The sequence below is a fragment of the Panthera tigris genome, chromosome B3 (genome assembly GCF_018350195.1).
Source record: "Panthera tigris isolate Pti1 chromosome B3, P.tigris_Pti1_mat1.1, whole genome shotgun sequence".
NCBI classification, from domain to species: Eukaryota; Metazoa; Chordata; class Mammalia; order Carnivora; family Felidae; genus Panthera; species Panthera tigris.
The window spans coordinates 118,915,429-118,928,531 of record NC_056665.1 but is presented as its reverse complement, the minus strand read 5'-3'; the positions used below and the strand labels follow the sequence as shown (position 1 = coordinate 118,928,531).

The 13,103-nt window shown below is 56.8% G+C and overlaps 1 protein-coding gene across 1 annotated transcript in view; it reads left to right on the top strand.

The window, feature by feature from the left end:
* LTBP2 (latent transforming growth factor beta binding protein 2) overlaps positions 1-13,103 on the top strand; it is a 104,641-nt gene that overhangs the window by 88,953 nt on the left and 2,585 nt on the right. Inside the window, exons 19-34 of the mRNA XM_042990125.1 lie at positions 3,573-3,692; positions 4,771-4,893; positions 5,132-5,257; positions 5,701-5,826; positions 6,598-6,720; positions 6,819-6,944; positions 7,348-7,470; positions 8,168-8,299; positions 8,587-8,712; positions 9,282-9,425; positions 10,260-10,451; positions 10,572-10,655; positions 11,349-11,477; positions 11,794-11,931; positions 12,020-12,187; positions 12,484-12,765. Coding sequence (XP_042846059.1) covers positions 3,573-3,692; positions 4,771-4,893; positions 5,132-5,257; positions 5,701-5,826; positions 6,598-6,720; positions 6,819-6,944; positions 7,348-7,470; positions 8,168-8,299; positions 8,587-8,712; positions 9,282-9,425; positions 10,260-10,451; positions 10,572-10,655; positions 11,349-11,477; positions 11,794-11,931; positions 12,020-12,187; positions 12,484-12,765 — 2,262 coding nt within the window. The remainder of the gene's footprint in view (positions 1-3,572; positions 3,693-4,770; positions 4,894-5,131; positions 5,258-5,700; positions 5,827-6,597; positions 6,721-6,818; positions 6,945-7,347; positions 7,471-8,167; positions 8,300-8,586; positions 8,713-9,281; positions 9,426-10,259; positions 10,452-10,571; positions 10,656-11,348; positions 11,478-11,793; positions 11,932-12,019; positions 12,188-12,483; positions 12,766-13,103) is intronic.

Below are 13,103 nucleotides of genomic sequence, written 5' to 3'. Positions count from 1 at the left end.
AACAAGACTCTCAGTGAATACGGGAGAGTGTTTCCATCTGAAAGCCCCATTCTTTTTTCACCTCTAGACACCCCTCACGCTGCAGTCCATGCCTCCAGATTGTCCCCTTCCCTTCCGGAAAAGTTCCGGAGGGAACTTTTTCCGGAGGAAAAGTTCCAGACGCACACCTCAACTGGGAGGTCAGGCTGAGTTCCTGGCCCAGGCCAGACATTCAGTCTGCTGAAAGAAAGGCTGATGTAGCCTGCACACTTCTCCAGGTTTCCATCAGTAACCACAGACCCAGCCATCACCCTGGGAGCCCAGTCAATTTCCTCCCCCTCTTTCTTCTCACTCCAACTGAGAAACCACTCTCTCCACTTAAACTCAAAGTCTCTGGTGGAAGGCCTGAGTGCTCTGGGCAGCGGCCCATCCAAAGTCTCAATGGCATTTCCGTCATTCCAGAAACTCTGGGTTCCCACAGAAAGGGGTTGGATCCCCTTGCAGACTGCCTGGGCTTTGCTGTGCCCCAACCACATCCCAGGTCTCCTGCGCTTCTGGCCCCTGACTGAGCACGCTCCCCCTCCCACCCTGTGCTCTCACAAGGAGCGGAGATGGGCAACCTCACGTTTCCTCATGCAAAGAATAAAGCCCTGGTTAGGGAAGACCCAGGATCCCAACTTGTACAGACAAGTTGGCAAGCTGGTCCCTGGGGTGCCTGTGTCCCTGGGTCCTCTGGGGTCTCTTCAGAACCTCATACCAATAAGGTGTGACATTTTAGTCACGTGGTCTCATTCTTGCCCCCAACTACCAAGGTATTAGAACCCAGCAAAATATACGATAATTTTAGATTTAAATTCAAACCCTAGACTAGGGAGAAAAATCCAGCTCTAGTCCACATACCAAGGGATCGATGGAACAGCTTCAAGATATCTGGTGACATTAGAGCCTTTGCCCTTAACACGGACTGGTCAGAAGTGGAATCTACTTCATCCGGAATCTTTCTCTGGCTCCTTTTGATGGGCTTGGCAGATGGCTCTGTTACATGCACTCCCATTTGGGAGAGCCTTTCCTTGGCTCATGGGGTGACTAAGGGCTGCTTTGATCTTCTGCCTTCCCTCTCCCACTTGCTGACAGACCTCTCACATACAATAATCGTGGCTGGGGCTCTGATCTGAGGAAAGAAGCCAGCAGTGGTGTGCCGGGCTAGAGTATGTTATGCTACGTTAACAAGCGACCCCAGCCCTCATGACTTAGAACACAGCAAAGTTTACATCTGATCAGTGCTACATGCCCATCGTGGGTCAGCCGGGGATCCTGCCTCATGTTTCTTCACTCTAGAACTAGCCTAAAGGGATAGCCAGCATCTTGAATGTGGCCAGTCTCCATGGGAGAAAGGAAGAGTTGCTCACAGTTATGCCTTGGTCCATAAATTATATGCATCATAGCTCATCAGCCAGCACGAGTGCCCTGGTCCGACCCAAAGAACCAGGAGGCACGGGACGCCTGGGTGACCCAGTCAGTTAAGCATCTGACTCTTGATTTTGGCTCAGGTCATGATCTCACAGTCCGTGAGTTCAAGCCCCATGTCAGGCTCTGCACTGATAGCACAGGGCCTGCTTGGGATTCTCTTTCTCTCCCTTTCTCTCTCTCTGCCCGTCTCCCACTTGCGTTGCATGCACACACACACACTCTCTCTCTCTGTCTCAAAATAAACTTAAGAGAGAGAGAGAGAGAGAGAACCAGGAAGCACAAGCCTACCTGGTCCAGCAAGGGGGAAAGCTGGAATATTTAGTGAACAGCGTCAATACCAGGAGTCTCCTAATGCCCAGTAGAGGACACTTTGTGCAACACCTCCACAGATGTGCCCAGAACATTTGGGGCAGGACAGGCATCAGGGCTCTTTGCTCCTGGTAAATCTAATCTCCTTCTTACACTACCTGATCCCTGTAGGAGAGATCCAAAGATTTCATTTTTTCTCAGTGTGGTCTTAGAAAAGGGTCCTCACCTCTGTCTCTTTATCTCCCGAAGCAATGATCACTTATCATTCCCAATGGCTTTGCCCATCCTTCTTCTGGTACCTCAGCTAAGGCCGCAGGCCATGGAGCTGGCTGCTCTCTAATGAGCAGCCAAAGTTGGTGGTCCTAGATGCTTCAATCCCCCTCTTCTGTCTCATTCTCTTCAATTCTGTCTTTACAGAGATCCTTAGAATAGGTTAGCCCAGTGTCACCACAACCCAACCAAGAGCTGTTGGCCACCCTCTTTCTAGAGACGAACCTTATCTCAGTGTCCCCAAGATTGCCTTGGGGGCCTGGGTATTTCCTTGCAGATACCCAGCTGAACAACCGCCTGCCCTCTGTATATCTTCCTCTTCTGGACCCTCAGGGTGAAGTTTTGGCCTTGAGAGGGCCCAGGTGCCCTGGGATAGAGGGCTTTGATGTGGCCCGGCTTCTGCAGACCAAACAACGTCAGAGGAGACTTATTTTCACTCTCCACTTCAGGGGCCGTATTGTGTTCTGTAACAGCTGCTGGCTTTCGTCCCTTTGCAGAGAGCCTGCGTTCTGACCCTTGGCCCTGCCGCCTGCATTTCCTCCATGGGTGCTGAGCAGATCTTCCTCTTGGGCAGTAGGTCTTCTGCATCTGCATAAGCTGGTGGACTTCCTCCAGGAGAATGACAGTTCCCGATTTAGGAAGAGTAGATCCTCTTGTTTCCTCTGGAGCTCAGTCAGTCTGTCTGTCACTAACAGTGGCTGGCAGCCTCACCCTTGAGCCCGAGGCACATACTGCCCTCCTGCAGTCCCAACCCAGAGTTCAGTCCCTGTGTTATGACCTCCCGAAGTCCGCCCAAGTCCCCTGTGTGCCTTGAATGAGGACTTCTGGGTATGTCAGGTCGTATCAGGAAGAACCCTGCCTGCAGCCCCCCCCCCCCCCCCGGGAGCAAGATCTCTGTCCTCCTCGCTGCCCCAGGCTCATCCTTTCGGACTCTCTCCCAGATCTCACCAGAGTGGGCATTGGCAGCCCTACATGGTTCTCACCTGGAACAAAAGTCTCTCCGGCCAAGAAGACTTGCCAGCCTCCACCCTTGACTCTGCATCAGCCTCAGGGCTGGTCTTGGTCACATCCGAGATTGGGGGTCCTCCTCAGTCCCCATTTCCTGCTGCAGGGGAGCCCATTTTGCCCTCATTGCCCAGCGACCTGTTCTGGGGTCTCCGGGACCTGCCATACCAAGCATGTACAGTCCCAGTAACGTAAAGGAACAGGATTCACCAAGGCAGATACGAAGGCCCTTCCCAACAGGCCAGCTCATGGAGTAGAGCTCTCCCACCCTCCCACAGCTGTGGTGACCACGGCCTCTTGCCCCACCCAGGGAGTCTCCCTTTCTAAAGTTCTTCTGTCTCTTTTGTCCAGGACAGTGGGTGGGAGGTGAAGCTGGGAACACCAGACAGGACTCACTTTTTCCTAGTTTCCATCTGTACAGAAACTGGCATCCCTCCCTCTCCCCCACCAAGGGCAGGGTCAAGGATTTGCTTCCTCTCAGACCTACCCATGTGCTGTGGTTCCCAGCGATGACCAAGGGTGGAGATGTTATTTTGCAGATATCAACGAATGCCGTCACCCTGGCACCTGCCCGGATGGGAGATGCGTCAACTCCCCCGGCTCCTACACTTGCCTAGCCTGCGAGGAGGGCTACAGGGGCCAGAGCGGGAGCTGTGTAGGTGAGGGCTGCTTGCCAAGGCAGTGAGAGGGCTGTTTGGCCTTGGGACCTCTGGTTGAGCCCACACACAGGGAGGGAAGGAGATGGGCAGGGGGAAGTGGCTTGGAGGCCATTGTCCTCCATGACCTGGCTGGGTTCCCACATGATGTTGGCCATGAGATGGGTGTGCTTCAATTACTGGTGTTCTTCCCTCTGAATCAGCTTGTGTGGGGGCCCCTTTGGTTCCTTGACCATATCCATCCAGGAGCTATAGCCCAAGGTCCAGAAGCTTCTAGGGCTGGATCCTGCTCGGTAGAGTGAGTTGCCAAGAACCTTAGGAAGAGGGTGGCTCTGGTGCTGTGAGCTGGCAGCCGAGTCCTCCCGGGGAGGATGGCCTTCTGCTTTTCTGCATCTCAACAGCAATGTCCAAACAGCAACACCTAACTCAACAGTGGGTGTGCTTCTCCCTCCAGAGGAGGCTGCGTGTCAGCTGTAGGAAGAGTGTTCTTTCCCCTCAGTCCCTGCAGGAAGAAAGGCCCAGGGTTCAGAAGGCCAGGAGGGACTGAATTGTGAATAGATGCTTTGAGGCTCTGGAGAGGGCAGGCATTTCCCAGGCCCTTGAGACTCCGGTCAGCCAGCCAGGCATAGATCGGCCTGTCTCTGCATTGCCCACTCACCTATTGAAGCTGGCTGTTGGGCTGGGAACATGGAATCATACCAGTTTGGTTGGCAAGTAGGCGGTCAGAAGGGTTCAGAGCCACTGTAAGGTGAGTCAAGGGTCTTGGACATTTCATTCCAGGTGTCCTCAGATGGGCCAAACCAGCCCCAGGGCTGGGGAACCTGGCCTCCTTTTCTAGGACATGCAAAGTGCTGTGTGTTACCAGATAGAGCTGCAGCGGGCCCAGGCGGGAAGGGCACCCTGCCCTGAACTAGGTGGGTGGGGCCAGGAGCAGGAACAACCTGATGGCCTTCCCAGGGTGGCCTGTGGCCCCTCAGAATGCTGATTCCCTGGCCTCATAACTGAGATGCTCTAAGCCTGACAATGGGGACCACATGAAGGAGAGGAGGCCAACCTGCCATCTTGGACTTCTCTTCCACAGATGTAAATGAGTGTCTGACCCCTGGGGTCTGCGCCCATGGAAAGTGCATCAACCTGGAGGGCTCCTTTAGATGCTCTTGTGAGCTGGGCTATGAGGTCACCTCAGATGAGAAGGGCTGCCAAGGTACATAGATGCTGAAGCACCCTTCCTCCATGCAAATCCACCCGCAGCTCCTTCCCTCTGCACACCCACTGCTGATCCAGCCGTCGTCCCACATCCCTAATCATGCGGACCCAACCACACATCCTGCCAAGTCCCATCCTTCCCCCCCCCCCCGCCCACCGCCCACCTGTCAGTTCCGTCTGTCCTGGCATGTCTGTCCTGCAGAGGGTCCCACACAGAACCCAATGGCCTGTTTCAGATGTCGACGAGTGTGCCAGCCGGGCCTCGTGCCCCACGGGCCTCTGCCTCAACACTGAGGGCTCCTTCACCTGCTCCGCCTGCGAGAGTGGGTACTGGGTGAATGAAGACGGCACTGCCTGTGAAGGTAAACCCAGGGAGGGGCTGGCAGAGGGGGACCAGGAATATAGGCTTTCTTACCCCCCAAAGAACACTCCGTTTGTCCCCCAGCTTTGGGCTGATGCTCAGGGTCTCCAGGCTAGACTAGAGGACCTTACCAATGGACTTGGCCCCAAGGGGAGCATCTATTGTCATCATCCCCAAGTTTGGAGGCGAGGATAGAAGGAAAAAAAGGGAGTCGCGGAGACAGGAGGGAAGCTGACCGTAGAGCTGCCCCCAGAGTGTTCTGGGGAGAGGGTGCCAGGGTTGCCCTATAGAAGGCCCCCAGCTTGGGTCTGCCTCTCCCCACGGGCCCCAAGACAGTCCTATAAGCTCCGAGAAGGAGGCCACGTGCGTGGGAAGCTTCCTGCCCTGACAGGTAGAGGGAGCTCTCCCGAGCCCACAGGGTGACTGGCTGGCTGTCTGCCCCAGACCTAGACGAGTGCGCCTTTCCGGGAGTCTGCCCCTCGGGAGTCTGCACCAACACCGCGGGCTCCTTCTCCTGCAGGGACTGTGAGGAGGGTTACCGGCCCAGCCCCCTGGGCCACACCTGCGAAGGTGAGAGCCCCCTTCCCCCACCACCGAGAGGGAGGGGAGCACAGATGGGGCACAGGAGACCAACCCACCACCCTTAGAGAAGGGAGTGACCAGACACAGCAGGGATTGCTTCCAGGCGGGGGGCCCTTCTGTCTACCTTGGACTGGCTAGCTGGGGACACCTATTCTCACCCCTCCCTCAACAGGAGTTGGAAAGGTGACTACACATCTGGGTTTAGGGGGCCAATGAGCCACTGGATCACAAGCTTCAGGGGAGTCTGGTCCACGTGCAGCTTCGTGGGTTCTTTGTAAGAGTGGGGGCTGGGACCATATTTTGGGAAACATCGGCCTGTACCAGGCAATCTGTAGGCCTGCTTAAAGAACCTAGTTCCTGTGACCTTCTTGGCTTCTCTGTATATTTCCTTCATTTATCTCTCATTTGTTTTCCCATTGCTTCTCAGAAAAATCTAAGCCATCTCAGCCATGGTCAGGGCAGTGGGTTTGGCCACTGTAGGCCAAGGTCACGGGGAGGGGCCAAGCATCCCCAGAGGCACTGTGTGGGCAGCTGGAGAGGCCCAGCCAAAGGCTGCTGGGCCAGGGCAACGATGGAGGGAGCTGCAGTGATACTGCTCCCCGAAGCCTCCCTCGCCAGCTGCTTTATAAGGCGATGAGGCCCCTGTGGGTCCAGACTCCTCAGGCAGGGGACTGGTCCTCTGGAGACCTCCCTGTTGGTTCCTGTCCTGGTGGGGGTGGTGCTGCCACGGGCTGCCTTCCCCCCTGTGTGACCCTGCAGATGTGGATGAGTGTAAAGACTTCCAGAGCAGCTGCCTGGGAGGCGAGTGCAAGAACACGGCTGGCTCCTATCAGTGCCTCTGTCCCACAGGCTTCCAGCTGGCCAATGGCACCACGTGTGAGGGTGAGTGGCTCCCTATCCCCAGCGGGAACTGTGGACGAGTGGGGCAGGGGAGGGGGCAACATGCCTGGGAGACACCGCTGCCTACCTTCTCCTTGCAGATGTGGACGAGTGCGTGGGAGAGGAGTACTGTGCACCCCGTGGCGAGTGCCTCAACAGCCACGGGTCCTTCTTCTGTCTCTGTGCACCGGGCTTCGCCAGCGCGGAGGGGGGCACCAGCTGCCAGGGTGAGAAGCCAGCTGGGCCATGTCTGCTTGCCAGCAGCAGGGGGTGCTGGAGGCTCTGTCTAGACTACTGAAATAAAGTGCTCCTGGCCCCACCCAGGGATGGGAGGCGGGAGGCTGAGTGATGACAGGGAGACAGGTTTCAGGAAGGCACTCAACAGGGCCTCTCCATGGTATCTATGACAGGCATGTGCCCTTTGAACCCTTTGGGTGTCACCCTTCTGTCCTTGGTAGTGTCCCAGTTCTGGGGCTCCTCCCCCCAGCCTGGCCTCTGGCCTCCAGCTCCAGACTCTTCCTCAGATCTTCTAGCCCTTTCCTAACCTGAGGCACTCTCTGGCTCTCCTGTGGACTACTTAGGGCCCCAGGGACCCATGGCTGGGCCTGCTGACAAATGTCTCTATTCTAGATGTGGACGAGTGTGCAGTCACAGACCGGTGTCTGGGAGGACACTGTGTCAACACCGAGGGCTCCTTCAACTGTCTGTGTGAAACCGGCTTCCGGCCCTCCCCAGAGAGCGGGGAGTGTGTGGGTAAGGTCGCCAGGGGGGAGAGGACAGGGCTCTGCCCCATGTCCGCCCACCTCCACCCCTGCCTGGTCCTCAGCTCCCTGGGACCAGGAACTGCAGCTTCCAGAAAGCAGAGCACTTTCCACAGATTAATCATCCAATGGAGAATGCATTTATTGACTGTCCGCTGACTCCAGACGTATCCAAGGATGACAAAATAAAGATAATCAGGATCCTTGTGCCAGCAGAGCACACAATCTAGTTTTTAAAGCCAAACTGATTCAATAGACATTCATTAAACCCCTGCTAGGTTCAATGTCTTTTGCTAGGACAAAGTAGACAGTTATGGACAATCTTCAAATTGAGCAAGGGAGACAGATACGAAGACAATTTTCGGTAAATACGCTTTGGTGCAGACTTATATAAAAAGAAGCATAAAGTACTCTGCCGTAGGGAGAAGGGGGTGAGGGAAAAAATATGTCACAGAAGGCCAAGAGCTCAGTGCGTTCCTAACCAGCATATAGTTTTCTACCTAGACACTCATCCTGCCGGGTCAGGAGAAATGATCCTGAACTTAATGTTTTGGGGGTGAGTTGAGCACAGTCATTTGCAGCAGATCAAGGACCCCAAAGGTTGTGGGGCATGACCTTGTAATGCCAAAACGGTGGGGCCAAAGCGGTGACCTGCCCACTTCTGCCCCCTCTCTTGGCTCTGGGGACAGATATTGACGAGTGTAAGGACCACGGCGACTCGGTATGTGGGGCCTGGAGGTGTGAGAACAGCCCTGGCTCCTACCGCTGTGTCCTAGCCTGCCAGCCTGGCTTCCACATGGCTCCGACTGGAGACTGCATTGGTGAGTAGGAATGGGGAGTCGGAGGCAGGAGGGCTGAGGACACCTATTTTCCCGTATCCAGCTAGAAACTGCTTTCGCCTGCGGACATTGTGTTGGCAGCTGTTGGAAGTTTGCGTGTTTTCCAAACAGCAGGGCTTACACAAAAATTGAAGAGGAACGTCAATGTTAGAGTGTTCTTGTCCTGTGTTTAGAAGTTACTTTTTACAGACATTGGTGTCAATAGACCAAGTATTCCCAGCAAACAGAGCAAGAGCGCACCCTACACCCTAGTCCCCACTGTCCCACAGACATAGACGAGTGTGCCAACGACACCATGTGTGGGAGCCACGGCTTCTGTGACAACACTGACGGCTCCTTCCGCTGCCTCTGTGACCAGGGCTTCGAGACTTCGTCCTCCGGCTGGGAATGTGTTGGTGAGAAGCCTGCAGGCTAGCCAGGCTCCGGGCCCGGGAAGGGGAGGCCCTTGGGCCCATCTCCACAGATTTTGGCTGTCCTGGAGAGAGGCCCTAGGGCCCTCCTCCTGAAGGGCTCGAGGTCACACGCCTCCACAATAGGTCCTCATAGAGTGGGCAAGGGAGGGGGATATCGGCTCTACCCTACAGCAGGCAGGGGGACCAGGTTGGCAGGAGAAACGTGGCCATGTTCTACCAGCAGGGGGAGCAAGCATATCAGCGAAGGAGCACCACCCTTCCCCAGAGACCTCTGGGTCTCGAGAGGCACATTTGGAGAACGTGCCGGAGGGAGGAACCCTTCCTCTTTGTCCCTTTAGTGACCCTTTCCTGCCACCCTTCGCCTCTCTCCCTTCCCACGCCCTCTGTTCATCGGTCTCTCCTTCCTGCTAGCTCCCTTCTGCTCTTCTCCCAAGACCTAGTCTGTTTCTTTTGAGGGGATGGATGAGGATCTGCCCCCTGGGCTGCGGGCAGAGGGGCAGGGGCACAGGCTGCGTCTTCTCCACCCACAAGCCCATCCTCGTGCCTGGCAGACGTGAACGAGTGTGAGCTCATGCTGGCGGTGTGTGGGGCGGCGCTCTGTGAGAATGTGGAGGGCTCCTTCCTGTGCCTCTGTGCCAGTGACCTGGAGGAGTACGACGCTCAGGAGGGGCACTGCCGCCCGCGGGTGGCTGGAGGTGAGCGTGCCCCATACTGTACCCAGTCGTTGCGAATGACCACTCTGCGGCTTACAAAGCACTTCAACTGCGGCAGCTACTGAGAAGGAGCCTGGGCCAGGCCCGGGGCAGTGTGGGCAGGGGCACCACTTAGGAATGCAGTGCGGCAGGGCAAGGAGTCGAGTGCAGCAAATGTCATGATGGGGGGGGGGGGTGTCTGTCCCCAGCCAGGGAATGTCTGGGAGGCTCAGGAAGCTCTGATGCCAACTGAAGGTGCCCAGGGATCTCAGATTGAGCCTCACGGGGGTCCCAGGGCACGTTTGGTGAGGGAGGCCTTGAAGCTAAGCCTCACTCTCTCCTGTCCACTCCACTCTTGAGCTGCCGGGTCCAGCCTGTCACCCCAGGCTGGATTAGGACTCGGCCGGCCTCCTCTGACTTGGGGAAGAGAAAACAGGACCTGGAACAGGGAAGGTGAGAGGGGCTGGGGTATAGTGTGAGCTGAGGAATGGGGGAGGGCTGCCTCTATGGTTATGCCAAGGACTGGAGGCACCCCCTATAGTGGGGGATAGCAGGGGGATAGCAGGGGATAGCAGAAGAACAGGGGTCTGGGCCACTTAACAGCTGGTGGCTGTGGTAAGTCACCTAGTTTTTCTAAATCTTAACTGCCTCATCTGTGAGAGGGAGGTGACAATATAAAGTTGTCGAAAGCATCAAGCACGATAATACAGGTAAAAAAGCATGTTTACACTGGGAAGTGCTATTATATAAACATAAAATTTTGAAAATAAATTCAAAGCCTAGGGTGCCCTAGAGAGCCACGGACAGACAGTAACAAAGGGCATCCCTCACACACAGGTCAGAGTATTCCTGAGGCCCCGCCAGGGGACCACCCCCCGGGCCCCATCCGCATGGAGTGCTACTCTGGGCAGAATGACCAGCTGCCCTGCTCCAGCCTTCTGGGCCGGAACACCACACAGGCCGAGTGCTGCTGCACTCAGGGTGCCAGCTGGGGAGACGCCTGTGACCTCTGCCCAGCTGAGGACTCAGGTAAGGCCCCCAAGGGTCCCAAATCCTCAGTGTCAGCTCTGCAGGGTGACCCTGAAAGAAGGGGAGAGAAGATGGGGGCAGAGCCCTTCTGTCTCTAAGCTTGGATGCCTCCTTGCACAGTGGAATTCAGCGAGATCTGCCCTAGTGGTAAAGGCTACATCCCTGTGGACGGAGCCTGGATGTTTGGACAGACCACGTACACAGGTAACCTCCCTAGAGACCCTCCTCCCCAGAATCCACTCACCTGAGCGGGCCCGGCCTGGTCCTCCGGGAGGGTCCCCAAGGAAGCTCTGCATGAAGCCCCAGCCTCCCAGGTGGCTCCCCTGGTTCCTGTCCTGGGGCTGACTACCTACGGATGTGTAGCTGAAGTTCTGACCTGAGCTCCCTCTGCTCCCCCGAGGCCGAACCCTCCGGAAGAAACTATGACGCCTTGACTAACCCAGTCCTGGGGCATAGGGACAGAGTGGGAAGTACTGCTATACCGAGGCAGCTGCTTATCTCCCTGGCCTCACTTAGAAAGCCAGAAACTTTGGGGGAACCCACACTCAAAGTGGGTAGTTCAGGCATGAGCCCTTCCACATCCTAATCCTGAAGCTGGAGAAGGAAATCACAGAAACAGAAGCAGCTTTCCTTAAGTGCTTGCTACATGCCAAGTGCTATTGAAGCACCTACATATATTAACCTCTTAATCTTCGTAACAATTGTGAGAGATTGAGTAATAGCATCCACATATTTTTAGGTAGGAAACTGAGGCAAGGAGACCTGAACAAGTTGCCCAAAGTCACCTGACTGGCAAGTGGCAGCGCCAGGACCCAAACCCAGCAGGTCTGGCTTTGGAGCCCTTAGTATCATGTTCTGCTTCGTACTGCTTCTCACCTCGGCTCCGCCCTCCCGCAGATGCGGACGAGTGTATGATGTTCGGGCCTGGGCTCTGCCAGAACGGCCGGTGCCTCAACACGGTGCCTGGCTACATCTGCCTGTGCCATCCCGGCTACCACTACAACGCGGTCCACAGGAAGTGTGAGGGTGAGGACACACACCGCCCCTCCCCGCCCCCGCGCCCACAGCCCAATGCTCTCCCAGCCCCCACCAGCCAGCCCCATTCTTGATGGGAGCTCCCACTGCACCAGGCAGGTCTGAGGTGAGGGGAGCTGTTGGAAAGGCATCCCTGGGGAGGGCCCCCCCTCCCCAGACTGGACTGGGTTGGGGGGGGGGAGGGGGAAGCAGGGTGCCACCTCTTCATTGTCAGTTACAAGAAAACCCCCTTCCACGAAGGCGGTCCGTGGGCAAGCCACCTTGGTACTACCCCCCACATCCCCCTTCCGTCTTTCTGCCACCACAGATCATGACGAGTGCCAGGACATGGCCTGCGAGAACGGTGAGTGTGTGAACACTGAAGGCTCTTTCCACTGCTTCTGCAGCCCCCCGCTCACCCTGGACCTCGGCCAGCAGCGCTGCGTGAACAGCACCGGCGGCACGGGTCAGTAGGCCTGGAGTGGCGGGGCAGCGGTGGGGGGACTGAATCCGGGCCGGGAGGGCTCACGTGCCCCTGTGCGCTGTGCCACCAGAGGACCTGCCTGACCACGACATCCACATGGACATCTGCTGGAAAAGAGTCACCAATTATGTGTGCAGCCAACCCCTGCACGGGCGCCGCACCACCTACACAGAATGCTGCTGTCAGGATGGCGAGGCCTGGAGCCAGCAGTGTGCCCTGTGCCCCCCCAGGAGCTCTGGTGAGAAGGGTGACCCGTGCCTGCCTGGGGGGGAGGGGCCCCAGGGAAGGAAATGCCCTCACCTGGGAAGGAGGGATTTAGGAGTAGAGCAATCAGAGTGTGGCCATCTTCCATCTCTATTGTCTGGGGACAGAGTGGGGGAGGGGCTGGGGTGACGAGGAGAGCACTGTCAGGAACTCCCAGAGGACACCAGTCCCAGCATGCTCCCTCTCCCCGGGGAAATGAGCCTGGGAACCACACTCCAGGCTTTAGCTATCAGGAGCCTGGCAGCATCCTCTCTCCCTCCTCCCTGACAGAGGTCTACGCTCAGCTGTGCAATGTGGCCCGGATCGAAGCCGAGCGGGAGGCTGGAGTCCACTTCCGGCCAGGCTATGAGTATGGCCCCGGGCCCGAGGACCTGCATTACAGCCTCTACGGCCCAGACGGGGCCCCCTTCTACAACTACCTGGGTCCCGAGGACACCGTCCCAGAGCCACCCTTCCCCAACACAGCCAGCCGCCCAGGGGACCACCTACCAGTTCTTGAGCCCCCCCTGCAGCCCTCAGAACTCCAGCCCCACTACGTGGCCAGCCACCCAGGTCTGTGTTGATGCAAAAATGGGGAAGCGGAGGGCACCAAAATGGTTTCACTTCCATCTCCTCTACCTACTAATCGCTGCCAGCGGGGTGAGGCCCAGGGAGGGAAAAGACCCAGCCAGCCCTCTCACAGGTCACTCAAGGGACAACTCCAAATGCCTGGGTCAGACCCAAACAACTCTGATGAACCAAAGAGGTACAGGACAGGACACCATCCCAACCTCAAAAACTTCCCTGTGAGGGTTGAGAGAACAAGAGAAAGCAGGTACACTCCGGTCCGTCTCTCTCCCTCCATACCACCCACGGTGTGCAGAATAACCTGGTCTACAGGCTCACACTCG